Below are 26,718 nucleotides of genomic sequence, written 5' to 3'. Positions count from 1 at the left end.
AGAGAGAGAGAGAGGACATGTGAGTCATCAAGCTCATCATCTCTTGGAGTCAGAAACCGGAGGAGGAGGGAGCGTTGGTTAGAAGTCTAAAAGCCTGACACGCTGACAGGATGTTAAAGTGTTCTGACACCCGTTTGTGAGGTCAAAGGTCAACCTGAAGAAAGTCTAAGAGAGCTCGGAGCGTGCAGGTAGACGTACGGAGAGTGATGAACTACTCAGATCACAAGGTAAACGTGGAGCTTGTGATTCTCTCCATCATCTAAAGCGTCAAATCGTCACACTGGACTTTTCAAAGAGTGATTGATTGATACTTTATTGATCCAGAGGGAAATTCAAGGATTGATTGATTTAAACAGTCGGGATCAAAGAGCGATCCATCGATGGCTACAGGAAGTTTGGAAGGATACGATTTTCTCTGCGCTCTCATTCAGGTTAGTTGGACACTAGGTTTGGTGACATCATTAGTGTGATTGGATGTTCATTAAGGGGGCGTGGCCACACAGACACAGACAGTGATGGTTCATATAAACACCTGGTTAGATCATCAGACTCCGGGCCTGAGCGCAGCCGCTTTTAGTTTGTTTCCTGCAGGTTCAACGACAGACACAAAGAGGCTTTAGGGGAGCGGGCGGGACAGTTAGGATTCAGCCTCGGCGAGGGGGCCGCATGCCATTCCTCTGCAGGAATTCACATCGGCATCAGCAGTTGTTAAGAGCAGAACAAACGGCTTTAATCAGAGCTGAGCGAAGAACACATCAACTCACACGTCTGTGTTTAAACACTTCACAGATTATTTTATTTACTGGGTGTTTTTGTAGTTTTTTTTTTTTTTTTTTTTTTTATATCGTAGTTCTCATGTGCGTCACATGACTCGGCGTGGATGGATGTGAATAAACGGCGGTTGGAGACTCACGTCTGTGGCGTAGAGGATGTCGATGATCCTCTGCAGCGTCGGGTCGCTCTCTCCTTCCTTCTCCTGACAGATCAGCTCGATGTTCCTCAGCTTACCAAAATAAAAGTCTCTCTCCTTCTCCATGTCCTGAATGGTCGACTTCAGCATCTCCATCTTGGAAGGAAGAAAAAAAAAAAAAAGGTGTTTTGTCTCCATGACGACACAAACACTCTTTTACAGTCACATTTGAATATTTGGCTCGGCGTTCTGCTGCTGACCTCGTTCAGGAGCTCCGCCCTCTCCTCGTCGCCTCCTCCCATCCCCGGCTTCCTCGCGCTGACGTTGGACAACTTGGGCGCAACCTTGGCAACAGGTGGCCTCTGGGGAGCTGAGGACACACACACACACACACACACACACACACAAGTTCATGAGCGAGTCTGGAGCGGTTTGAAGCGGGCTGACCCGGCACACTGACCAGAGCTCTGACCTTGACTGAGGGCCTTCTTGGGGGGTTTGTTGAGCGCTGACGGGGCGGGGTCCTTGGGGCATGGCGTCCTGGCCCTGCCTCGCCTCCACAGGGTCGTACTCCTTTCCATCGTAGTTGGCGTCAAAGAACTTCTTAAACCACTGGACGAACTCAAAGTTGTCCTGGAACTTCCCCTTCACCAGTTTGTCCACTGGAATGATCTGAGAGAGAGAGAGAGGGCGGGCGGGCGAGAGAGAGAGAGAGAGAGAGAGAGAGAGAGAGGGCGAGTGAAGCTGTGGACTCAGCGTTGACACAGAAAACTTGTTTGGTGGTTTGTTTACACAGCGAGCAGTAACAGGAAGTCCTGAGGGGGAAAAGTTAACGCTCCACAATAAAACATCAGCCGCCGTCCACGAAACACAAATCTGACCAGACGAGTCATCAGCAGAGGAGGAAGCTGACGTCATCAGGCACCAACGAGGTCAAAGTTCAACCTGCTGACACACAGCTCTGTCACAGTAAAGAGTTAACAGACAGCAGGAAGGAAGCGGCCTCATGAATAAGTCAGAGGCGCTCCGTCCTGCAGGCTGCTGCACGTCCAACAGCAGACGATGAGTCAGCTTCATCTGCACGCCGACCAGAAACGAGAACAAAACAAACGCCATCCAACCCGTTATGATACCACAACAACAAACATGGCCGCCCGAGGCAGCTCAAATAAAGAAAACACTGAAGGACGGCTGCTCGCTCTCTTTTACTTGAGGAAACTTTGGGTTCAAATTATTAATCTCAAAGAGTGTGTGTGTGTGTGTGTGTGTGTGTGTGTGTGTGTGTGTGTGTGTGTGTGTGTGTGTGACACAGCTGTTTCATCACACGACCTCACACATTTAAATCTTTCCAAACAAAGAGAAGACGCAGAGTGAGTCATGATCAGCTGGTCGGGAGGAGACGACTCGTCACAGATGATGTTGCTATTAAAACATGACATGAACACTCAGCTGTTCACACGCCGTCAGATCAGTTTCACTGACACGTCTCACATGTTGATGAAAGAGTGACTTTAAAGCTAAAACAGCTCTGAGCCAGTCACAGCACTCTGATCGCGAGGTTCAGACGATCGATCGGACAAGTGAAGAGAACAGCTGATGATGGACAGGAACAGACTTTATGGGCGGGGCAGGCAGGGGGCGGGGCTAGTCTCCCCTACATGGGCAGATCAAAGTCCTCCAAAGAATTAATAAAATGTGAGGAGCGTCTGTGTACTGACCATCCAATCAGAGAGAGAGAGAGCGCTGCGGGCGTTCAGCCTCCACGTTAAACATCGTGACACACAGGATGCAGAAAAACAAGCAGATTTCATTGGTCCCTAAATGTTTTTTTCTCTGGCCTCTAAAATCGATGGTTTTGTTTCTTTACCCCACAGAAACATCTCAGATCTGCACACGCGTGTGTCACGGGTCTTACAGGATTTTTCACTTACTTTGTCGACTGCCATCTTCTTGAAGGAGAGCTGTAGGAGCTTGTAGTTATGGATGTATTCGTGCTCCAGCTTGGCACCAAATTTAACTCTCTTCAGAGGCACTGAGTTGGGAAACAGCATGTCCATGAACTGGCAGTAAGCAGCACCTGGTGATAAAAACACAAAGTATTCTCAGTTTGGATTTCATAGAACAAGACATCACAAAGACATCAAACATCAGTAACGCCTCTTCATCCAGTCTGAGGAACCCGGACCTTTTGGGTTTCATCATACACACATTAGCTCTTATTCAGTTTTCACGTACGCCTCAGTCGAGTGAGGGTCCGCTTTGTGGCAACACGAGCAGCTTACTTTTAGTTGCTGTTTTTCAGACTCAAACAGAAGTGGAAGTCTGTGGTGAACCGGACGCACGGTTACCGTAGTTTGTGTTGTAAAAATCAATAAGAGGCAGACAGCAGGATGCTAACGCTGCACACTGAACATGATCAGACTCTCTGTCTGTGTGGAGATGAAAGAGGAATCAGAAAATCCTTCCCTTTCAAAACACAACATTCACATTTCATTTCTTTTATACAGCAGGAAGAAAACCCTTTTGACGGTTGCGTCTTTCAGCCGAGGATTAAAGAGACGAGTCGTGCGGGCGTTCACTGCTCTGACACGCCTTTTTAATTAGGCACAAAACAATCAAAGAGCTGGAACATTAACAAGCCTGACAGAAGAGCTGCAGACGTGCAGGACCTGCATGCACATGTAGACGTGTTTAATGACGGGCTGAAGGATGCGAGCAGGTCAGAAAGTTCAGGAAATAAGACGACATGTTCCTGCAGGACGCCTCCGTCACACTGACTTCTCCTGCACGTCAGATAAGAGCAGCTTTACTTCATTCATCAAACAACGAGGCTGTCAAACAGCTCAGACACACGAGGAGCCGTCTCCTCTGTGTGAGAGCTGAGGACACGTTCCCCGTGGTTAGCTTAAACAAACCCCAACTAGACCAGGATCAGGGCGGGTCTGCCGGACTTGAGGCGGGTCAGCTCCAAAGAATCCTCAAGCGTGAGGCGTCACCATGATGATTTCACTGCTCCCCGTGGAGTCAGAGCCTCCCTGATATCTTAAACATCCAACACGTTTGATATGAACGACTTCTGAGGATCATGTTTTAAAACTCGACTGGGTGGCGAGCTGCAGGATGAACTCTGAGTCCATTATCTGACCCCTCTCCCTCCTTACAGGTTAACATAAAAACACGGTGTCCAGTTTGCTGGCTCTGATTAATTACAGCTACAAGTTTACTTCAACACGTTGACCGACCGGCCACACGGTCACGTCAAATATCATCCTGCTTACATCGTTCCCCGACGCCATCATCGGACCAATCAGACAACTCGGTGTTAATTAAACGGAACTCACCTGAACACAACATCTCTATCTTGGTGAGGTTCATCTGCAGAGACTCGTTGATCCACTCCAGCATGTCGTGGCGACTTAAATTGTCGCTGGTCACGGAGGTGGAGTACACGTTCACAGCCATGGTCAGTCACCTGCCGACACGGAGAAACATGAGCGTGATTGAATGTTTCACGTGTTAGCGTGCCGTGAACCGACCAGCTCGTCACAGCAGGAAGGAAGGAAGCAGCAGCAGCTTGAACACTGATGAGTTCTGTTATCAAAAGGAGACGTTCACAATCATGATCAGAAACATGTCGAGCAGACGAGGTGCAGATAAGATTTACAAGCCAACAGAGAAGTTAGTTTACTCCCTTTTCATGCTGCAGCTCACATTTGTTCTTGGTTTCTTTAATCTGAACGTCAGTTTCCAACAACAACAACAACAGGAGCATGAAATCACATTTAGAAAGTGGAACTTTGTTGACTTCCTGAAAACAAGAGGAGCAGTTTGTTCAAGAACAAAAACTAAAGTTACATAATAAATCTTTATTCAACACGGTGGTTTACTATAACAAACAGTATGACCCTCGGTGTTGGTGAAACATAAAATAGAAGACTTTAAAACACTTTTATTTCTTGTCTCAACTCGAGTCTGAATCTGATTTTTACCGAATAACGACCCCGTTGGTTTTTCAACATCTTTATCTGAAAGCATGACACCGGGCCCGGTTTGAAAGAAGCTAAGAGTAACAGGCAAGCAACTCATGCTGCATTCACGGCCTGCTTGGATATCCCAGCTGTCTTTGTTGGAAAGCTGTTGTTAGCGCAGATAAACCGGCGCTTGTATCTCACAGTATGATGTAAAATTATCTGACAGATACACTTTCTATGCAGCTGAATTTCCGACCATTTAAAATCCTTCAGAGGCACGTGAGAGTCAAACACTGTTTGCTGCAGGATAATGAAAACAACGCTTTAGAACAATAATAATAAAATTCATAATGTTAACATATCTTTTTTTATTGTCTTATCTGAACCGTCAGGAACTAGTTGTCATAACAATAATGTGCTTTATTTGTGTAGCACCTAAGCTTTCCAGCATGACATATGAAGCCAGATTTAAGATAATCCGTTTAAAGGAGTTTCTGTGTCGCGCTTTCAACAGTTAAAATTGTATTACTGACATCGTTTCTGGATATTTTTCCGATTATTTGGGGGGGACATGAACGCACCGTTAGCTGCCCACCTAGCTTAACGATCCGAGCATTAAACGTAACCGTTACAGTCTGATAACCGTTAAAAGCAGAGACAACGTCACTTACATTAACGTTAACAGTGTAGTATTATTTGATATTGCCGGTTAAACACCATCACCGGCTGATTTGTGAGTGTTTTTCCTCGCAGGCACGGGGACGGTTTCCCCCGCCCTGAACCCGACCGAGCACCCCGCTAGCTGTCGTTAGCTCGCGGATCCAACCTGAGACAAACTACCGGTGACGTCAGGAGCTCGGTTATCGCGTCCCCGTTATCCCGGTTTAAACTCACAGAAGCGGGCCAAACAGCTAAAGACCCCCCTAGGGTCGGCTTAACTCGAAGTGCAAACCGGCCACATCCCCGGTGAGGTTCCTGCTAATCAGCAGCTAGCTACATCGGAGCTAACAGAGGCTGAGCTGCGGCCGCTTCACGCGCCGCCGGTAAAAACCGTTAAACGTGTTCACGAGCCGTTCACCGTACCTGGAGTTGATTCGTTTTCAAGGTTCTCGGACGCGGCGGTTTATTTACGTCGTGTTATTTTTCGTCACTTCTGCTTTTCTTCCCTTCGTCTCGGCACTTCACGTTCACTCTACCGGCAGCGGAAGAACCGTTTTGATGATGTCACGACGTAACGGTTAACGCCTAGACGTGACGGCGTGATGAGCGTATCTATGGAAACCGACCGACCGAGTGATGCCGTTTCTTCTTCAAATTAACTTTCGTTGTTTTTATAGTATTTATGCTATTAATGGGATGTTTTATTATTTTTAAAAAAAAATAATAATTCTATTTTATGTATCAGTATTTGCTTCTCACATTTTATTTAAGTACTTCTATATAAGAAGTAACTTAAGTTATTTTAGCTTTTTTCAAGAATTCAACGTGTTAAATATTTAACTGAAAATATTGAATTCTAACACAGGATATAATCGTGTCATGTTTGTTCATGAAAAAGTTCAACATGTAGGACTTCCAAGTTAAAAAATGTTTTATTCATCCGCAGTAACAATCGCACGGCCGATGAAGTTACTCAAACATCAGAACAGTTTATGTTCAAGTATTTATACACATAAAAATACTGAGTCTGTCTTTAACATACAGTACAGATGATACGCAGCCCTCCTTCAAACCTCTGAATCCATCCCCCTCGAGTCGATGTGCAAAAACACCGAACACGTCAAAAATGTTCAAACTAAAGCAAAGAATCGTCAGCACAAAATAACTGTACTGTGTTATATTCTCAATACACCATATTTAGATCAAACACCTGGGGGAGGGGCTACTGCCCTTTGTGATGTCATGAAGGTAAAATCTCCAAACGGCCTGTTTGAGCACACATTTAAAACACTTTCAAAATAAAACATGACGCAGACGACGGCTGGTACACAAACAGTTTTGATCATCAGGATGTCTTTTTGTTATTTAACACCCTCAACAGAATAAAGACGTTTGGCGTCCTCACAGTTTCGTTCTTTAAAAAAAAAGCGTCAGTGCAAACATACTTGCACCCGACCTAAAAACACGCATGTACATAAAATATACAATTCATTACATCCTCCTGTACACACATAATTCAATCCCTCTGAAGAGTAAAACTAAACGATGATAAGCCATAACAGTCTCAAGCTCCTGTGAGGAACTTTGAGTTTGAATGGACTTTAGCGCCCCCCTGTGGACAAAGCGGTACATCTCATGTCCATGTGTAGGGGTGCGTTTGGGACTTTTAGCCTTTATTAAAGAGGACAGCTGAAGAGAGACAGAGAGAGTCCTGTCTAATAAAGACAAACATGATGAAACATCTGTCGAGCGTTTGATTTAACATGATTCACACTCGATTTAAAACTGCGTTCTATAAAAGTGAAGAGACCCTCCTGCTGGGAGGTGCACGTGTGAGCAGGCGACTCAGGAAGACTTGATGGGAGAAGGTTGTGCATTAGTGTAAAAAAAAAAAAAAAAGTCTTGAACCCGAGAGACTCGAGTTCACAGAGAGCAAATGAACACGCGGCGTTGTTTCTTAAAAGCTCGTCTGCGAGTTGAAAATACAGAGAATTCATGTTGTTTAAAACATTTGCACACAACCGGCCTCCGTTCATCTCAGCTGCTGCAGGTCTGGAGTGGCAGGAGAGGAGGGCGAGGGCGAGGAGGGGGTCGTGGTTAAGGGAGGCAGCTCCTTACAGGCGAAGTAATCCTTCAAAGGAGCGAAGAGGTGACGGATGACGGGCACGCTCCACGCCTTCCCCAGCACCTTCTGTCTCTGCTGCCGGTTCATGTCCCGCACGTCCGTGTAATGTTTGGGGAAACCGAAGATTCTGGAGGGAGAACGCGTGTTAGCAGAATTAATGTTACACACACACACACACACACACACACACACACGCGGGGCCTACTTCTCCAGCTCTGTGATCCAGAGGTTGTCCTCCCTGCCGTTATGGAGGACGGGCAGCAGAGAGACGTCTTTGCCCTGCTTCAGAGAGTTTCTGTTGGTGGTGATCGTCCTGACCTTCGTGACCTTGAGAGGAAAAAAACAAACAAACAACAACAACATTAACTCTGCTGTTATTTTACACGTGAACAACAACCACGGTGAGAACACGTAGAAAGAAGAGGGACCGACCCGGGCCTCTCGACCGATCTCCAAACACTCCTGCAGAGTCAGCTTGTCACTTTGGGACGCGATGATCGGCCTGCAAGGACGAAGACGGAGAAGATCCGTTTATTTATTCCAAACATGCAACATGAGACAAAGGTAAATAAATAGTACAAACAGTGGGCAGTCTATGAAATGTGGACAACAAGCTGTGATAACTTCCAGCTGTTCATCCCGAGCTCTCACCTGCTCATCCCGGGGATGTTCCCCCAGAAGCAGCGAGATCTGTGTGCAGGGCTGACACTGACGGCGTTCACCAGCACCGGGTTACACTGAGGGAGGAGCAGAGTGAGAGGAGGAGGAGAAGTTCAGTCACGTCGAAGCTGCTGCTGCTGCTGCTAAGATCCATCAAAGGGTGCAAACCTCGAGGAAGCGGCAGATGTTGACTTTGTCGCAGTTGTTCATGAAGACCACGTTCTCAAACAGCCAGAAGAACGGCCGGGGGTCTTCCTCTTTGGGCTTCAGCAGCTGGAGGATGCGGTAGAACTCAAAAAACAGCCTGCCGGTGCCCTCTGCAGGAGAGAGAAGGGAATTACAGCAGAGCGGACGAGGTGGACGCTCTCTGAGGAGAACCTTCTAGATAAATAAGTGATAATAAAAGTGCATTTTAAACGTTACATTTTAATTGATGCACACAAAAAGACGCTGCATTCATCTGTTAAGATTTCCTTTTTTTTTTTTACAGTATATATATATCTGGAAAAGAAATCTCAAATCGCTCCCTGAGTGAAAGCTGTCTGTCACGCCGTCTACCTGGCGTGACGCTCTGATACTTTATCTAAAGCGATGTCATGTGGACGACAGATACGCACCATAAAGGCCTTTTCTGATCGGGTTGACGATGGAGAGGTCGTTGCAGGGACTGCCACCGATCAGCAGATCAAAAGGCCCCCACTCGTCGAGCTGGATCGATAAAGAGAGGACAGATCATTATGAACCTTTTCTCTGTGCAGCAGTGAAGGAAGCGGCGTGCAGGAAGCGGCGTGCAGGAAGCGGCGTGCAGGAACGTACGTGTCTCTCCGTGATGAGCCGGGCGTCTCCCACGTGGATGATCTTCCTCTCGTGGTTGACCTCCGCCACTGCTAACGAGTCCTCGCACACCTCTGAGGCGACGTACGTCTCCACTTTGAAGCCGAGCTCTTTCAACACGAAGAAGCCTGGAAGGAGCGACCACGGACACGAGTTCACGGCGTTCATGTGACGCCGGAGAGAAGAAAAAAAAAAAACATTTTGAATTTGTAAGATAGCAGAAAAGTCTCCGGACTCGCAGAGAACAGGATGACGGACACGTGAGAGCTTCTAACCGCCACACAGTCCATGATCTGTTTCGACCCGCTGGGCGCCGCGTGCCCTGCCCCGCCCCGGTGGTCAGCTGTACACGAGCTCACAGGAGGACGCGGCGCCTGTTTTGACACCATGTTGATCACGTGATGGAAAGATCACGATCAGGAGTCCGTACGTATGTTGTCTTTTATTTTGAAACTGACAGTCCACTTCCTGTCCGGCTCCTGATCTATTCAGTGCAGCGAGCTCGGTTGGAAAAAAAAAAAAAAGCGTATTTGAAACGGAGGTGTGGCGATGCACGCTCCACACCTCAGTGAACAGCTGGATGTTTTTGGACCTGGTCGGCGTGCTCACCTGTTGCGATGCCGTCAAACAGCGAGAGAACCCGGATCGGTCGGCGACAGTCGGCGGGGATGGACGGGTAAACACGGTGAGGCTCCTACACAAACATGATTATTTACATCATCTCTTAGACGTGTTCAATACTTAAATACGCCGCTGCACACTCACAAACTCCATGGCGCTGTTGTTGGCGAACAGCTCCTGCACGCGGATGCTCCAGTCCTCTCTGGGGATCAGAGCGCCGTGCGGTTTGCGAGGCTGACACAGGAAGCAGATCCACGGGTCCTTCTCCTTCAGCTGGTCGAAGGTCCCGGGGCCGACCAGGATGTTCAGGCAGTCCGTGCAGTACGACCTGCGAGGGGCGAACGAGGAGGAGGAAGAGGAGAGCGAGGATGAAGAGGAGGAGGGGGGGGGGAACGTGGGCTGACTGAGAGGAGAGAAAGGAGGCGGAGCCGCCACCGACCTGCTGCAGCTGTTGTTCCCACACAGGATGACCTCCAGCCCGTAGCAGCACACGGTGCAGTAGGACTGATACCCGTCGTCGTCATAGCGATACAGAGTCTCCGTGAGGTTGTCCTGCGTGGGGGGACAAGGACAGCGGTTAGAGTCCGGCGCAGGGCGCTCGCAGACGAAGCGTTGAGTGCGGGATGTCTTACTTTGCAGCGGGAGCACAGGCTGCCTTTAAACAGAGGATGGCAGATCTCCACCTCTTTAGTGGTGCAACACAAACAATAACCTGCAGACACAGAATCAAAGATGGAGGCGTTTTTCATCAACATGCAGGAAGGATTGAAAAAAAAAAAAAAAAAAAGGGGGAGTGACCTTCGATGTCCAAGTTGGATTTCATGATCTCACGAACGGTCGACTCTGCAAGAGAGACAAACACGCTTTACCCGCTAACATGACTTCAGTCCAACGAACCCGGTTAACAGAATCAAGTCAGAATTCAAAGCGGTACCTCTGAACTTCTGGTCGGGCTGCGTGTAGACGCCCGAGCTTGGCTCCGCCTTGTTGTTCGTCTTGGCGAGCGTCCTCTTCCTGTACGGCACGAAGTCCGGCGACATGTCGGCGTCTAACCCCTCGAACAAGCTGGTTTTCTTCTGTTGAAGCTTCGCTCCTCGGCCCCAGCCTCCTCGGGATTTCTTCTTCCTCACGACTCCTCCTCCTCCTCCGGCGCCTCGCTCTTCCTCCTCCTCCTCCTCCTCCTCGCCGCCGGCTCGCTTGTTGCTGGACCAGGAGGGTTTGTTTTTCAGCTCCGGGGTGTTTCCGCTCTTGCTGCTCATCGAGGACGAGGACGACGACTTGGCCGAGTTGTCCGAAGCTTTCAGGAAGAGTTTCTTCTTCGCCTTCGGTTTGTGGTTCATCTTTTTACTGACAGCTAAACGAACACACGAGGGATTAAAAACAAATCTGTAGAAAATCAATCAGTGATTTCAAAGTTTGTAAAGCGGTTCGGCTCGCAGCGTCTCACCGTTTGAGGCGCCGCCTGGTTTGAATCCATCCGGCCCCGCGGGAAGGAATCCTCCAAAGGCCCAGTCCATCATCTGTTTGAGCTGCTCGTCTTTGTCCGCCAGATCGGCAGAGAAGCGTTTCTGACAGCGCAGCGCGGCCTCCTGAACGAACAAACGCACGAGTCAGCAGGAAGCAGCACGATCAAGAACGCCATCAGCGTCAAAACCACACACACGTGTGCGATCAGGGCGAGCGCGTCACTGACCTGCAGGGACATGAAGACGGCCTCTCGGTAGGTGATGAAGACGGCGAAGGAGTTGGAGCAGAAGTGCTTGGCGAAGGCGCCGAATGGTTTCAGGTCCTTCACGCTGACCTGGAAGCAGAGACGAGCAAATTCTTTCAAAGTGCGCCGATCTCCTTCAGGGTGCGAAGGACGGGGCGAGACGACTCACCTGAGTGGACATACTCTGTCCATACCACCACACCATCGTCCTCCCAGGAGGTTGAGTCTCCTCGGACGCCGCGATGACGGCGGGCCAGGTGGAGAACCCGTCCACCACGCCCCACACCAGAGCTCCCTGAACGACACAAACACAACCCGTCACACCGCGACGTGACGACAGACGCAAAACAATCAGAGGACGTGTCCCTGCAGGGGGCGCCGGAGACCCTGTGTGTCCCTGCAGGGGGCGCTGCAGTCCCCCGTGTGTTCCTGCAGGGGGCGCCGGAGTCCCCCGTGTGTCCCTGCAGGGGACGCTGCAGTCCCCCGTGTGTTCCTGCAGGGGGCGCCGGAGTCCCCCGTGTGTCCCTGCAGGGGGCGCTGCAGTCCCCCGTGTGTCCCTGCAGGGGGCGTGTCTCTACACGTGGTCAGCTCTTTACCACATATTTTGCTGGATCAGACGAGTTGATTTTTGAAAGCACGTCCTCCTCGTCCTCGTCCTCCTCGCCGTCCTCGCTCACGATGTAAACCGTCTCGGCCACTGGCGTCCTCTGACCTGCCAATCAGAGACAATCAGCTGTTTCATCTGCTGCTAATCGAAGCCATGAGACGTTTTGATATTGAAGGAAAGAAACACAAACACCGTTTCTCATTAACGGGGAAAAACGACCATCGTACCTTCTGGCTCCGCCCGTCTTTTGCTGGGATATTTTTGGGCGTCTTCCACGACGACCACGTCTGATAAACGGAGAAAACAGAAATCATCAGCATCTTTAATCCGTGTGGCCTCGTACAGCTGACCATGAAGCTGGGGGGGCGGACGCTCCCAGGGCGCCGCGCTCGTCTCACCGGAGGAGTTGTCCGTGTAGTCGGAGTCCTCGGCGCCGACGTGTTGTTGGACAGGAATCTCCAGGACGGGTTTGGAACTCTCGCTCTCCTCCGATGAGGATTCTTCTTCGTCACCTTTTTCGTTTTTCTTCCCGTCGCCGTGACTCGCGTGTCCGGGTCGCCGCCTGCGCACGCGGGGTCGCCCTGCTGTCCTGCGTGCGTCACACGGGCCTCTAAAGAAGGAGCTCTGAAGACAGGAGCAAACACACGCGTGTTCAAACTCACAACATGAAGCAAACCAATGATCATGAATCAGGAAGCTGCTCTGCTTTTGTTTGAATTTGGCGCTCGCCACGCTTAAGATCCGCTGCATCAGACGAACTTTGAATCTATTATTTCCTCTCAGAAGTTTGCTACGTCGTGTGACGGTGGAGGAGAGCCGCTCTAAAAACACGTTGGGAGTGTGTCATCACTCACCTGAGCCAACGCGGCGTCCAGCTGTAGAGCGTGCGGCAGCGCCAGGAGGGTCAGGACGAGTCGGCGCAGGACGGAGTACGGTCGGATGGAGAGCAACATCTGGACAGAGAACACAGGGAAAAATAGAGTCCCATATATTCCAGAAAATGTGTGCTTAAACAGGCCGTTTGGAGATGTTCCCTTCATGACATCACAAAGGGCAGTAGCCCCTCCCCCAGGTGGGTGACACTCCCACAGCTAGGTGTTTGTTCTGCCCTCTGAGTCTGCCTTCTCACCGTAAACAATAGGACATGGAGCCAGAAAGCAGCGAGTACACCCGAGCCCTTCCAGAGAGGGGGCGTGGTCAGACACAGCTCATTTACATATTTAAAGCTACAGACACAGAAACAGCCTGTTCTGAGCAGGGCTGAAATAGAGGGGTTTATAGACATGATCAAATACAGGATCAGAGTGGATTTACAACAACACACTTCACACACATGATGAAGAGGAGCGAGGACACTGAAGAGGGGGAGACGATCATGTTACCTTTGTCCAGTTTTGGTCTCTTCCCGGTCCGCTCGTCTTCTTCTCTTCAACCTTTTCCATGACCTTGACGAAGTCCTTTATAAAGAGTTTATGTTCTTCAGCTCCAGGCTCACGCAGACCCAGATCCAGGCCCAGCTCTGACAGCGCATGCTCACGTAATTTACAGGCCTGAGGGGGAAACAGATTTGTAGATTTGTCAGAAAAAATACAAAAAAAATTGGATTTGACAGAATGATCTGAAACACAAAGGAACAACAAACACTGTACGCTACATGTGGCTGCACTAATCTTCTTACTAAAGCATCTTCTGGATGTTTCAGCATGATGCTGATGTTCCTCAGTGCCACGTCTCCAAGCTGCTCGGGAAGACTCTCCACTAAACTCTCCAGAGACACTCTGTAGAAAGTCGCTGCGTTTCTCAGGAACTCCTTTCTCTCCCGTTCCCCGAGATCCACGACCGCAGAGGCCCACAGGAACTCCCTGGCTCCAGGTCCTATCTCGAGCTTCGACCTGGGGAGCCGCTTCTTCTCATCCCTGAGAAGCCGCAGGTCGCGGCCTCTGAGAAACTCCTGCATCGCCGAGGGCTCCAGCAGACTGGACGCGTGGGTGTGCAGAGCGGCGGCGGCCAACCAGAGCTGCACGGCCACATCCGCTCCGTCCTGTTTGTGCAGAACTCGCAGCGGCTCCAAGGCCTTCGAAAGAAACAGGAAGTGCAGCTTGACTTTATGATCCAGGAGCTGGTTTCGGATGTGGCGAGCGTCCCCTGCTTGACCCGCCGACTTAAAATAATCCACGAACGCCCGCCACTTCTCCACCATGCTCTGCACAGAGTTGATGATGAACATGCACTGTTCAGAGATGTGAAGCGACGGGTTATACGCCCCTGCTTCGGCAAATATCTGCTTCAGATCCTTATTGGAAGGGAAGGTGGAGAAGTGATGATGGATGACTTTGACCAGGTTCATCTCATGACTGAAGGACGCCATGAGTGCGGCCTTGCAGGCTCTCTGCGCCATCCCCGGGAGGCCGCAGAGCGATAGAAACTTCCTGTTGACCGTCTGGAGTTTGGACTCGAACAGCCTGCTCAGCGCTGGATTCGGAGCGTTACAGTAAAACATGGCGAGGTCGCGAATAGGAAGGCGACTTTTTTCTAGCGAATCGAGCAGAAGGCGCGCGTCCGCGTCTCCGGGTTCTTCGCCGGTGGTCGCGCCTGCTGGCGAGTCAGCGCTCATCTGCAGAGTGAGGAGCGGCCTCACAACGCTGACCTCCGAGTTCTGGTCGAAGTAGCCAATCAGAAGGACGCTTGTGGTCTGTCCTTCGCCAAGCTCCACCCCCGTGTACAGGTAGAGGCAGTAAGGTGTCTGATAGCAGTCCTGAAGGAGATCTGAGGGGTGTGTTGGACTCAGAGCGGCGCCGGGACTGTTTGTATTGGCGCCGTACTTTCGGATGAAACGCATCAAAGTCTCACAGCTCGGAAGACTCCTCCCTTGATTTGCATTCGTCGCCGCTGCTGCTGCTGCTGCCTGCTGCGTCCTGTTCGTGTCCTCAGGAGGTGCAAAACCTCCTTTCACAGTCGTCTCGCGTTCCTCTGCGTGCGGCTCCGTCGTCACATCCACGCTGTCCTCGTCCTCGTCCTCGTCTGATATCAACACAATCACGTCGTCCTCCTTCGGTTTTTCTTTGCTTTGTGCTGTCGTGGCATTTTGAGGTTTCGTCACGTTCACGCCTGGCGTCCTGGAAGCTTTACCTTTAAAAAAAGAAAAAAGAAATGAAGAGACAATTAACACGCTGATGTCGTGTCAGTGCATCACATGGAGCGGCTTCATATTCCTCTCAGATTTTAACACGTTGATCTACAAACAAGCTAAGGAACTCTGCTGAGTGTCCGTGTAGCCCCGCCCCCTCCTCCTCCTCCGTCGAGGTGAGCAGCAGACTCGCTACAAACCTGAGTCAGCAGGAAACAGTCTCAGTCCGCCTCTGGCCTTCAGAGGGTCGTACTCTTTGTCTTCCCGGTTCTCTTCAAAGAACTGTTTGAACCAGTGCAGGAAGGCCAGACCCACCAGAGCGTTCCTCTCCACCAGCGTCTTGATGGGGATGTACTGGAGGGAGAAAATCAAAGCAGGCAACACGTTTCAAATATCTCTTCAAGTATTTATTTAGTACACAGCAACACACTTTTTGTCTCTCCTGTATCAATACTCACTCTGCACACTCCAACTTTTCTGAACGCGTCCCGCAGAATGGCGAAGTTGCAAAGACAGTCTGCATCGTCGTAGCTTTGGAAGCGGACCTTGGAGAGCTGCAGCGACTCGGGAAAACACCAGTCCATCAGCTGGCAAAAAGCTGCACCTGGAAGTCACACGAACATGAACTGAGCACAGGCAGGTCTGCTGTGCAGAGTACAGAGTCTGGAGTCTAGTGTTCCCCACATGGGAACGATACCCGGGCAGGCCAGGAATGTTCAGGATAGTTCCCGACCTTAATGAATAAAATCACAGAACGTGAGAGAGAGAGAGAGAGAGACAGACGAAAAGGAAAGTGGGAAGTCCGCTGACGTACGACTCCCCTTCCTGCAGCTGCAGAGACTTACCTGTGCACACCTGCTCCACCCTGGTGAAGTCCGCCTTTAAACTTTCATTGAGCCAGGTCAGCAGCTCGTAACAGTCCGGCACGCCCCGTGAACCGGCAGCGTCGTTCACTGCCACAGTGACGTCCATCTCCAGAAGGGGCGGACCTGCACACACACACACACACACACACACACACACATATAGATGGGGTTTAAGTGCGTCTGGACTCCATGGCACTTAAAGAACTGGACTCTAAACTAGAACAAGATGAACTTTGGGCACAACGCTGGTTGTCTTGATTCACACAGTTTTACATTTAAAAAGCAGAAATGGAGACGTCATTACTCTGGTGTTTCGTGCACACTTTCCACCACGCGGGCTGTTTCAGTTCAGTTTGAGGCGCACAGCCATGTCGCCTGCATCTCCACAGCCAGCCGAACTAGCGGCGTGTAAATATATGCCGTCGGCTACGTAACAGCATGACATCATAGACACGGAGCAGCCCGCAAAAAAATTCAACAAAGATGAAGAATTCTGATTTCCCACTACAAAGACAATGTTTTCCTATTTTTCCACCACAGGACGCCAGGTTACATGTGGGACATGATGGCTTACCATCGTCCCATTTGGGGACTTTTATTTGACATTGACATGGTGCTCAGAAGTAATGACTTTAGGCATGTCTCAGTCAAGATTTATGACTTTCTAAGGATCCACTTGAACTCCATCATCAGCAGCTTGAATTTCCCTCAGGATCAATAAAGTATCTATCCATCCTCCTATCCATCCATCCATCAGTGTGGGTCCTGAGAAAGTAAATGATGTGGAGAAATGTATTTGCGTAGTGTGTGTGTGCTGCAGGCTGAGGTCATATGAGAGAGTTCCTCTCAGAAGCTAAAGCTGTCTGGAGAATCAGGAAAAAGCGTGTCAGAGTCAGATGATGTGGGAGATGAGGAAGAGCGGCTGCTAAAACAACAAGTGCAAAAAACAAGCAGTGTGCCTCTAGTGAATCCCAACTCAATTGACAATTCAATTCAATTCTGTTCAGTTCTGACAGTAGGGAAACTGTTCCAGTCCAACAGTGGGCGATGATGCACCAGCTGTTGGTGCTGAACGTCATACACAACCACCGAAGAAGAAGTGGGAGAAAGGGAAACGGGTAATCACAGGATTTGCGCGGGTAGAATCCCCACCAATAACATCCATGCACCGATGGATGGGTGATTTTTGAACGTGTTTTTCCCGGAAACTGACACAGGGTCAGATCATACAACGATCTCTCCACTGACATGCAGGACTATTAACAGATCCCAGATCAGCTGTTTACTGTACGCTTTATAAAGCAGCGCGAGGAAGAAGCCACGAGGCTTGAGTGGTTTTCTTGAAAGGGGGGAAAAGCGTGCATCTGACAAAGAGTCCAAACAATGAGCCAAGAGCTTTACAAACAAACCAGGGCTGTCATTAAATAAAAGCATAAAACATGACCTAACCACAAAAAGTCGGAGTTCACTAAACCAGCCGTTACTGGCAGTTTATCTCGGCAACGTAAATCGCCGAGCCGGTGTTAAGTCGAAGAATGCTACCCTTCGAAAACACCACCGCAGTCCAAATGTAAAAGTCGCACGAACAAACACAACCCTGTTTAAAAAGTTTAATTAAACATAATCAAAATCTAGCCAGATTATAAACACACTTTTTTGTTGCTTAAATAAAAATGCAACGTTGTTAGCTACTCTCTCTGTACGTGTAATAAACTAACTATATTAAGACGTTAGCTTGATATGTTAGCACACTTTACGCAGCGTAGGCTAGCGTGTTAGCACCTAGCACAAAAACACTGCAGGTCAATGACGTGGTTTAGGTGTAACGGGTACTTCAGCTACCGCGCGTTGTTTTCATGTTCTCAGCTCGATATTTCAGTTGGACTAAGCGTAAAAGTTTATTGAAACTGATCGTACTCACCCTCTCCGTGTTGCTACTGTTGTGGGGTATTTAAACTACCCGTGCCAGTCCCTCCCTCCCCTTCCACAACAACCCCCCTAAACCAATCCCGATCCCCGCTCGACTAGCTGCCTCCCAGCCCGCTCAACAACATTAGTGACTGTAAATGTGTCCCGAAAAAAACACAATAATAATTCAAGACTGTATTTATTTATTTCATTCATTTATTTCATAATACAAAGTGAAAGTTTACGTTCATTGTTTGATAAAAAGAAATGTATTCTGAATGTCATTTGAAGGTTGAACACAGTGTTAGCATGCGAAGCTAAGCGGTTACAGTTAGCACGATCAAACCTTTAACGGTCGGAGCTAAGCTAATTCCTGTAGCTAACCTGGTATCCGCATATTTTCCGTTATTTCTTTTTAAATTAACCATAAAGAACCACAGCAAAGGGCCCTTATTAGAAAAGTTAAACACTTATGTATAGGTGTTGCTGGTTGTAAATGAAAATGTGTTCTCTATCTGCTTTACTGAAATATTAAAGTAAAAGTGACAGAAGGTAGAATAACGGTTAGCGTTAGCTTCCTCCTAGCTTAAACTAGATCTCAAATGTGATCAAATACGGTTATTAACCTATAATAAGACTGATATTGATATTTATTTTGGAAAATGAATGCATTTTTGTTATCTTGGCTAAAATAAATTCAAATTAATTTCATATATGTATTTTAATATATGACCTTTGTTTCTATCTTACTGCCATTCTTATCTTCCAGTACGCACATCATTTTTACTATTTTACCCCTTCTTTTAAAAAATACATGTACCAACTTCTAAAACTTTATACAAACAATTGTATTCATGTTTTGTGTGCGTTTTGAAGAGGAAAAAAAGCTGACCATTAGTTTGCCTATTCAACAAGCCTATGTTGTCAACAGAAGCCTATAGGCTAATAACAAATCCAATATTTGAATTCAAATAAACAAATTATTGACTACTAAAGGCAGGAAGCTTTCATATCTCCTTTCCTGTGGTGCCACACACACATTTTGCAATTATTTGACCTGTAACTGACTTTTTAAGCTACTTCTGAAAATAGGGTCTGTCCCTCAAACATACACTGGTTTGAATCATTAAACCAATATTGGTGAGAAATTAAGAGCAATCAATATTTCAGACCAATATTAACTATAGAGCCTCTTCATAACATACATGTGTGTGATAACACCTGTTTACCTATCTGAGTAGTATGTCTTATAATGTTATAGGCCTACTATAACGTGTTTTTTGAGAAACAAGCAGGTAGGCGTTTGTATGTTTTCTTCTTCCTGCTCCTTTCTGTTCATGGACAGTGTATATATGTATTTTAAGATAGTACTTCTATATTCACCATAAAGCACCAAAAATGGCACACAAAAAAGGAAACAAACAGCCTTAAATTGATTTTACGCACAGGTGCTGTCAGAAAGTGACCAATCTAATGGACTCATTACACAGCAGTTCCTACAATCAGTGTGTTTTGTTATTATAATGACAATTAATTATAACTCTTACCTGCAAGCATATCTCTCCTCACAGACCTTAAAGACTATCCAACAAAACAAAGACAAACAGCTTTTAATCAGCGCTCAAGCTGTGTTTTTATTGGGTAAAAATTATGTATAGGTTGCTATAAGTAGTATACAAACATAGAAAAACACATAAAATAAAGTATAAAAATAGCACAGAATCTGTTCTTTCAAACGTGTTTGCACTGAAGAGTCATCAAAAAAAGGCATAAAAAATTATTCTAATGTGTTATTCTAATTTTTAGTTTAAAAAAAAAAAGTTCTCAGTTATTATCACACACACTCAAAATCTACAAAACACAAGGTTTGAGAAAGCTATAGGTTAATATGTTGTGCTGTCACATTACACATCCTCAAGTGAGCTTTCTAACATGGAAATATACACTGAACGTGTTTTCAATACAAAAAGGTTTCAAAGAGCCGTCACAAAGACAGATACCAACTACATTTATTTTTGTGTGTTCTGTTTTCAAGCCAACATTCAGCAGTATTAGTGAGGCATGTAAACAATCACTTTTTGGTTTTATAAAGGCACTCTGAAGTCAGACTTAGGTTGGCACTGTTTGGCGCCCGTGGAGCTCCACGGTCGTTCCTGAATGAAAAAAAAAAAAGCCCTTTGAGAAGACTCGCCCTTTTTTCTGTCATCGGTCAAACAAAGAAAGTAGAAACACTTGTAAACCTTTCTATCAATACAGTACACAAAACATTGTTTAAAAAGTTCCAGTGATACAAAATAAAAGCTATATATATCTCTATATACAGGGGCATGTGGGAGCCAAAAGCTACAGTATATATTCACAGAACAGAGATCCTGCAGGAGGAACGGTGCACAGTCGCCCCCTCGTCTGAGGTAATGCCCACTAAGTTCGATTTGGTGACAGCCGGTAGCATCTCAAAATCGTCCAGGTGTTAAATTTTTTTTTTTTTTTTAAAAGAAACGTGTTTAAAAAGACTGCTCAGAGTTTTGGTGAGTGTGACCCTTTAAGACACAGTGAGACTAACTTCATCCAATTACTTGACAATCTGAAAAGGGAAGTGTGTGTATGATCATTTATGAGCTTAAAGTCTCACAGGAGTCAGTTTGTCACACACTTCACATGCAGCTTTTTTTTTTTTTTAACTTTGAGGGATGATTAAAATACTGAAGTATGATGTTACAGCGTGTTAACCACACAGAGAACAGTATCACCAGGCATACTCTGAATAAATCTTTTTAACACAGGAACAAAGTAGTCAGTGCGAGTTTACACAAGTCTTGTGCATTCACCAGTGTTTGCCACCTTTTTCTTTTGTCTCTTGAACAGCTGTGAAACCACGTCTACATACTTTTTCCTGATTTTTAGTTGAACTTCTTCTTTTTTTTTTTAACCACGATGAGTGCACACTGACATCCAGCCATGCATTGAGTTAGAGCTCGATGCTTTTCAAAATAAAATCTCAGCAAAGTCAAAACCTAATCGTCTCGGACAGTTTCAAGTATTCGTACGTAGCTATCAGGGAAGTCATAGCAGTGGAGCGCAGAAGTTTCGACGCCGTCTATGAAAAAAAGCATCTTTAAAAAAAAAAAAAATCAAAGGCGGCTAGTTCTAGAAGCTTCTCGGAGGAACCGGAAAAAAAAGACCAAAACATTAAAATCAAAGTGTTTGTCCGACAACGTAAAAATAAAAACTCATCGAAACAAAAAGGAAAATCCTGCTTCACTTCCAGGTTCGCTTGTTGCTCCACTGGCTTTATAAACTGAGTGTGTTGTCATACAGACAGGCACTAAGGTCAAAGGTCACATCTTCAACCAACCAGCATAACAGATAAAAACTAACAAACCGGCTTTGGTGAAGCTTCTTTCAGGCGGAAGAGCGGTTAGCTTTAAAAAGGGAGCAGGCGTCGACCTCTCCGTGTTTGGACTTTGGTTCAAGTGAATTTCAAAGAGTTTTCGTTGGGATTAAAAGCAGCCTGCGTGTCGAACATTAGAGTCATCATCGGCTGATCTGACGCATCACAAAACTCTGAAATCTTTTTTAGGTTTTAGAGCCACTAAAAAAGTTTTACTTCGGGCACCAAGTCGTTGTGCATTTTCTGCAACTAGTCAGTGTTGTCAACTTAAAAACACCTTCCAAAGGCTTTGGAAAAAAATCCTATTAAAACGGCTGAACAGGCCGAATGTTAGAAAAAACAAACAGTTGAAGTGAAGAGATGTCATCAGACCCAGGATGTTGACCCCCCCCCCCTCTCTGGGCTGGTGGTCAGTCTTTGTGTCCCTCTGTGATTAAGGGGCAGTGCATCATCACCAGGGTCCACAAAAGGTTTCTCCAGTTACACTAATTCTTCCATTCTTCCTTCCAAAGCGTCCGACAGAGCAAAGAAATCGTACAGCTCTTTCCAGAAGCTTTTTTTTTTTTTTTTTTTGTTGGCTGTGTTTTGTCGGAGCCAGCATCACCATGACAAAGCTGCTGGGTGTTCATAAGTGGGCTCTGTTTGGCTCGTGATGGGTGGCGTCTATTCACAGGCAAAGTAGTCTTTGAGAGGGGCGAACAGATGCCTGATGACCGGGACGCTCCAGGACCGGCCCAGGAGCTTCTGCCTGGCGCCGCGACCCATGTTGGACACGTCCGTGTAGTGGACAGGGAAGCCGAAAATCCTGCAAAAAAACCCAACGACAAACATTACGATCACATGTCACGACGGTCTGTGAGGGGTCACGAGGGGTCATTCTTAAGCTGTAAAAACAAGTCGCGGGTTTAAAACAGGAAACAGCTCTCTCACCTCTCCAGCTCAGTGCACCACAGTATGTCCTCCTTCCCGTTCATCAGGACGGGGAAGTGTTGGTCCTTCCCTTGTTTGATGGAGTTGGAGCGGGTCGTGATTGTACGCACCTTCCCGAACTACCAAACAACAGAATGCACGGTCAAACAAGTGCGACCCCCCCCCCCAAAAAAAGAGCCAAGACTTCCTGACTCGTCGTTCTCTACCTTTGCGACTCTGCCGTGCTCGAGGCAGTCCTGCAGCTCCAGCTTGTCCATCCCGGAGGCACAGAGAGGCCTGACAGACGGAGGAGGGGGTCACGTTAGCGTGCTGCGGTGATCGCCCGTCATATGCAACACATGTTATACTTTCTACCTGTTCATGCCGGGTAGATTCCCCCAGAAGTATCTGGCACGGTGAGCAGCTGAGACCTCGATAGCGTCGATCATCACCGGGTTACACTGCACGTAACATCACACACACACACACACACACACACACACACACACACACACAAGGACAAAGCGTGAGCGACAACCAAAGGACGATCGAGTACCATCACATGTTTTTGAAGCTCCTGCACGCTCGCTCACTGACCTCCAGGAATCGCGAGATGTCCCTCTTGTCGTTGACGCCCATGGCGACCACGTTCTCGAACATCCAGAAGAACGGCCGGTTCTCTCCCTCCTTGGGCCTGGCTTCGCTCAGCAGACGGTAAAACTCGAAGAAGAGCCTCCCTGTGCCTTCTGGAGCGACAAAAAAAAAACCTTTCAAACTCTGACGACGAAGCCGAAGTTTTCTGTGTTTATAAATTAAACTGAATGAGAACTTGGCGAGACTCAAGAGGCTGAAGGACACGCCCACCCAGGAAGCTCGTTATAATGTCCCTGCTACTGCAAACAAAAGTTAGCCAATCAGAGGAGAGTAGGCAGGAGGGGAGGCGGGGCCTTAAAGAGACAGCAGCTGAAATGAAGCGTTTCAGGCAGAGGAGGAAATGAGGGATTTTAACCGACGCCTCTATCAGAGGAAAAGGAGGTTTTTGAGCTTCTTCTATCTGTAATGGGATAAAAGAGTTTCTGTCTTACTCACTCGCCTCCGTTCAAACATCAGGAACAACTTCAATCACATGTTTCTTGAACTGAGTTTAAGACGTTCTTCAAACCTACCATAGAGGCCTTTCCTCGCAGGGTTGACGATGGACAGGTCGTTGCACGGACTTCCTCCGATCACCAGGTCAAACGGTCCCCACTCCAACAGCTGAGAGAGACGACAGCACCCCCCAGTGTTAGACTCAGGGAATGACAGCGACAGACTGACACAGGATTATACAGCTGCAGTGAGAGAGAGGTGGCTCCTCTGACATGTTGTTTTAGCAGGTGAGTGTTTGTGTGTTCATAAAGAAAGCACAGTACAGAGTCTGTGCTGCAAACTGCTAGATATGATGGACAATGCCAGCCACCCTCTGCACACCGTCGTCAGTAAGCAGAGGAGCCGGTTCAGTGAGAGGCTGCTCCTTCCCAAGTGCAGAACCAACAGACTCAAGAACTCCTTTGTCCATCACGCTCTACAACTCCTCACTTGGGGGGAGGAGGACCAGAGCACACGGGACAGAGGGGTAGGAGCTGGAGCGTCTTTCCTTCTACCCTCACTGTGCAATAACACACGGACACTTTCACTTGTATGTGCAATAATAATCTCAACCAAGTGCAATAATCCCAATAATAATCATTGCCTTTTTTTGTATATATATTTTTTTCCATGCATATTTTTTTTATATTCTTTCCAATGGAAGAGTGTTCTATTATTTATGCTATATTATTCTTTATATTGTTACCTTCTGCATTTTTATTTTTATTTTTATTGTATCTGCTGCTGGAACCTAAATTTCCATGAGGGAGTCATCCCAAAAGGATCAATAAAGTTCAGTCTAAGTCTGAGGAGAGGGACAAGAAGAACAGCTTTAACAGTCGACTCATTTGTTACGTGGTTATATAAACTTCATGTTTCACCTGTTCTTTAAAACAAACGCAGCTCTCTCTGATTCTGATCTGATGATTCATCAGGTGTGTTTTATTCACCTCCCCCGACATCTGAGCTGCTTTCAACAAGAACTCCTCTGAACATTTTAACGATGAGATATTTGAGCCACCGCAAAACATATCGAGTGACTTCACATGAACATGAGCAGAGCTTTAACCCTCGCCGCTCCACACTGCTCCGTTTAAAGGAGCGACAGAGCGAGTTGGATTTCTTACGTTTTTCTTCGTGATGTCTCGGACATCGTGGACGTACTGGATCCTTCCTTCATGTCTGACGACGCCCACTGAGATCGAGTCCTCGCACACTTCTGACGCCACGTACTGGTCCACTTTGAAACCCAGGTCTCTCAGAACCAGGTAACCTGTCGGCACCAAACATGAGAGGAGACTTGATGCAGCCCGACGACACATTCAGTATCTTTGCAGCTCGACTGATTCGCTCTTTTCTCACCCGTGGCAATGCCGTCGAACAAGGAGAGGACTCTGATTGGTCGTCTCTGATCAGCAGGGACTGCTGGGTAAGTCTTTGGTGACTCCTGAAAGAAAAAAAAGAAAATTTTTAAACTATCCTACAATATGAAACGTTTCAACGCCGAATGATAAATTTCCCAAATCGGAAAAAAAAAAAAAAATCGTATTTCATGAAACAATAAAAGACGCGAGACGCAACAAGGAAGGAAGAAATATAAACTAACTTTTTTAGAGGGACTTACAAACTCCTGTCCGTTGTCGTTGGCGAAGAACTCCTGCAGCTTGAGGCTCCAGTCGTGGCGTTGTTTCAGCACGCCGTACTGCAGCTGCGGCTGGCACATGTAGCACCTCCACGGGTCCAGGTAGCGAGCGTTGTTGGACGCGCCGGGGTCGACCAGGATGTCCAGACAGTCCACGCAGAAACACCTGCAGGACACACGAGGACGTGAACACCATGAACGTGCTGATAGTGTGTGTGTGTTTGTGCGTGTGCACGTGTGTGTGCATGCATGTATGTGTGTGTGCGTGCACGTGTGTGTGTGTCTAACCTGCAGCAGTTGGCGTTGCCACAGAGTAGAACCTCTCGGCCTCCGCAGCAGACGGTGCAGTAGGACTGATAACCGTCGTCATCGTACATGTAGGACATCTCCAGGTACACGTCCTGAACACACACACACACACACACACACACACACACACACAACAAAAAACATGATTTTAACTGGGTGGCGTTTGAACGAGCTTTGACTCAGGACGCCATGACATCATCATGACCTCACTGAGTGTGGTCATGATGGCGTGTTAAACGGGGTCACAGGTGTTAAAGCTTCTTCACCTTGCATGTTTGGCACAGGCCTCCTTCAAACAGCGGGTGGAAGGTCGCTGCCATCATCTTTCCACAAGACAGACAGAAATCTGCAGGAGCACAAACACGGGTGAGTCAGCGGCAGGAAGTGCGAGCGTCCACAAATCATCAAACACGCCGCACGCTCACCTTCTATACTTCTGTTATTCTTCAGAACTTCATTCACCATTTGTTCTGAGAGACGTTCAGATTGGGATTCAGAGAATTAAAACGATGATCAAGAGAAGTCACATGACAACATGGAGGAAGTGCCTTTCAAAATAAAGCGCGCGGTACCTCTGCTGTAGGACTCTTCGGGGGCGGCCTTGTTCTTACAGAGGCTGACTCTGGGCCGCTTGGCGCTGGGGAAGTACTCGGGCAGGGAGACGTCCAGAACCTGGTGGTCCAGAGGGTTGCTGCCTGCACGGAGACACAAACATGACTCAGCATGAGAGAAGCGTTTCAAGTCCTCGTGTCCGCACGGCGTGAAGCGTTGGCTGTTACTGCTCCGTTACTCTTTACTGCACGTTTTATATTTTTTCTTGGTTATTTATTTCCCGATCAGACGAGGAGGACGTGGTTACAGGTCCCACGTCCAACGTGTGGAGAAGAGCGCCTGCTGCTGCGAGCGCTCTCTAGACGACGACCTTCAGAACAAAACGCCGGGTGGAGGCGGGGCTTGAGGCCGTGACTCACAACAATGCGGGACCCTCTTTGTCCGACGTTCTGATGTCACGTTTGACCCTATGTAAGTACACAACAAGTGTGATGATGTCGCTGCCTTGCTCACTGGCTGTGTGTGTCGGTTTGAGTCCCTCCTCTCCTTTGGGCAGGAAGCCGCCGTTGGCCCAGTCCAGCATGGGTTTGACCTGGTCGTCTGGATTGTCCGACTCACAGGGAGTGAACTTCTTCTCTGCCCGGATGCTCGCCATCTTCAGAGAGAGAGAGAGAGAGAGAGAGAGAGAGAGAGAGAGAGAGAGGAGGTCAAAGGTCACGGAGAAACATTTAATAAACATGTAGAAGACTCTCAGTGAACCTGTGAGGATGTCTAAGAGGAGGAAGAG

At 47.7% G+C, this 26,718-nt stretch overlaps 3 protein-coding genes across 4 annotated transcripts; all 3 read right to left on the bottom strand.

The window, feature by feature from the left end:
* Positions 1-847: 847 nt before the first annotated feature.
* Positions 848-6,151, bottom strand: LOC306833572 (microtubule-associated protein RP/EB family member 1-like). Its single transcript, XM_079358912.1, is given in 7 exon segments — positions 848-1,066; positions 1,171-1,280; positions 1,383-1,438; positions 1,440-1,582; positions 2,842-2,987; positions 4,252-4,382; positions 5,965-6,151. Coding segments are annotated over 6 exon segments (780 nt in total). The 5' UTR covers positions 4,373-4,382; positions 5,965-6,151; the 3' UTR covers positions 848-862.
* A 1,333-nt stretch (positions 6,152-7,484) lies between these two features.
* LOC306834497 (uncharacterized protein) lies at positions 7,485-18,947 on the bottom strand. The gene is made up of 26 exons (XM_079360429.1): positions 18,014-18,947; positions 16,072-16,215; positions 15,685-15,830; positions 15,427-15,580; positions 13,778-15,228; positions 13,482-13,649; positions 12,954-13,052; positions 12,498-12,723; positions 12,327-12,386; positions 12,089-12,204; positions 11,662-11,787; positions 11,475-11,582; positions 11,229-11,370; positions 10,716-11,135; positions 10,580-10,624; positions 10,414-10,493; positions 10,221-10,333; positions 9,926-10,109; positions 9,770-9,854; positions 9,143-9,288; positions 8,944-9,034; positions 8,495-8,643; positions 8,318-8,403; positions 8,099-8,168; positions 7,872-7,993; positions 7,485-7,793 (listed from the first exon to the last, which is right to left on the bottom strand). The coding sequence occupies exons 2-26, from the start codon at positions 16,196-16,198 to the stop codon at positions 7,574-7,576; spliced, it is 4,734 nt and encodes a 1,577-aa protein (XP_079216555.1). The 5' UTR covers positions 16,199-16,215; positions 18,014-18,947; the 3' UTR covers positions 7,485-7,573.
* A 661-nt stretch (positions 18,948-19,608) lies between these two features.
* LOC306834005 (DNA (cytosine-5)-methyltransferase 3B-like) lies at positions 19,609-26,636 on the bottom strand. 2 transcript variants are annotated; one of them, XM_079359718.1, is made up of 14 exons: positions 26,445-26,636; positions 25,952-26,074; positions 25,805-25,849; positions 25,646-25,725; positions 25,359-25,471; positions 25,035-25,236; positions 24,791-24,875; positions 24,556-24,701; positions 23,467-23,557; positions 22,898-23,046; positions 22,676-22,761; positions 22,528-22,597; positions 22,322-22,440; positions 19,609-22,196 (listed from the first exon to the last, which is right to left on the bottom strand). In XM_079359718.1, exons 1-14 carry the CDS (start codon positions 26,584-26,586, stop codon positions 22,055-22,057), a joined length of 1,593 nt encoding a protein of 530 aa, XP_079215844.1. In that variant the 5' UTR covers positions 26,587-26,636; the 3' UTR covers positions 19,609-22,054. The 2 variants fall into 2 exon arrangements, with proteins under 2 accessions (XP_079215844.1, XP_079215845.1); XM_079359719.1 differs by having other exon boundaries at positions 25,053-25,236.
* Positions 26,637-26,718: the final 82 nt, after the last annotated feature.

The sequence above is a fragment of the Symphodus melops genome (assembly GCF_947650265.1).
Source record: "Symphodus melops genome assembly, chromosome: 13".
Classification (NCBI taxonomy): Eukaryota; Metazoa; Chordata; class Actinopteri; order Labriformes; family Labridae; genus Symphodus; species Symphodus melops.
The sequence above is the reverse complement of the archived record's forward strand: the minus strand, read 5'-3'. Positions and strand labels throughout refer to the sequence as shown.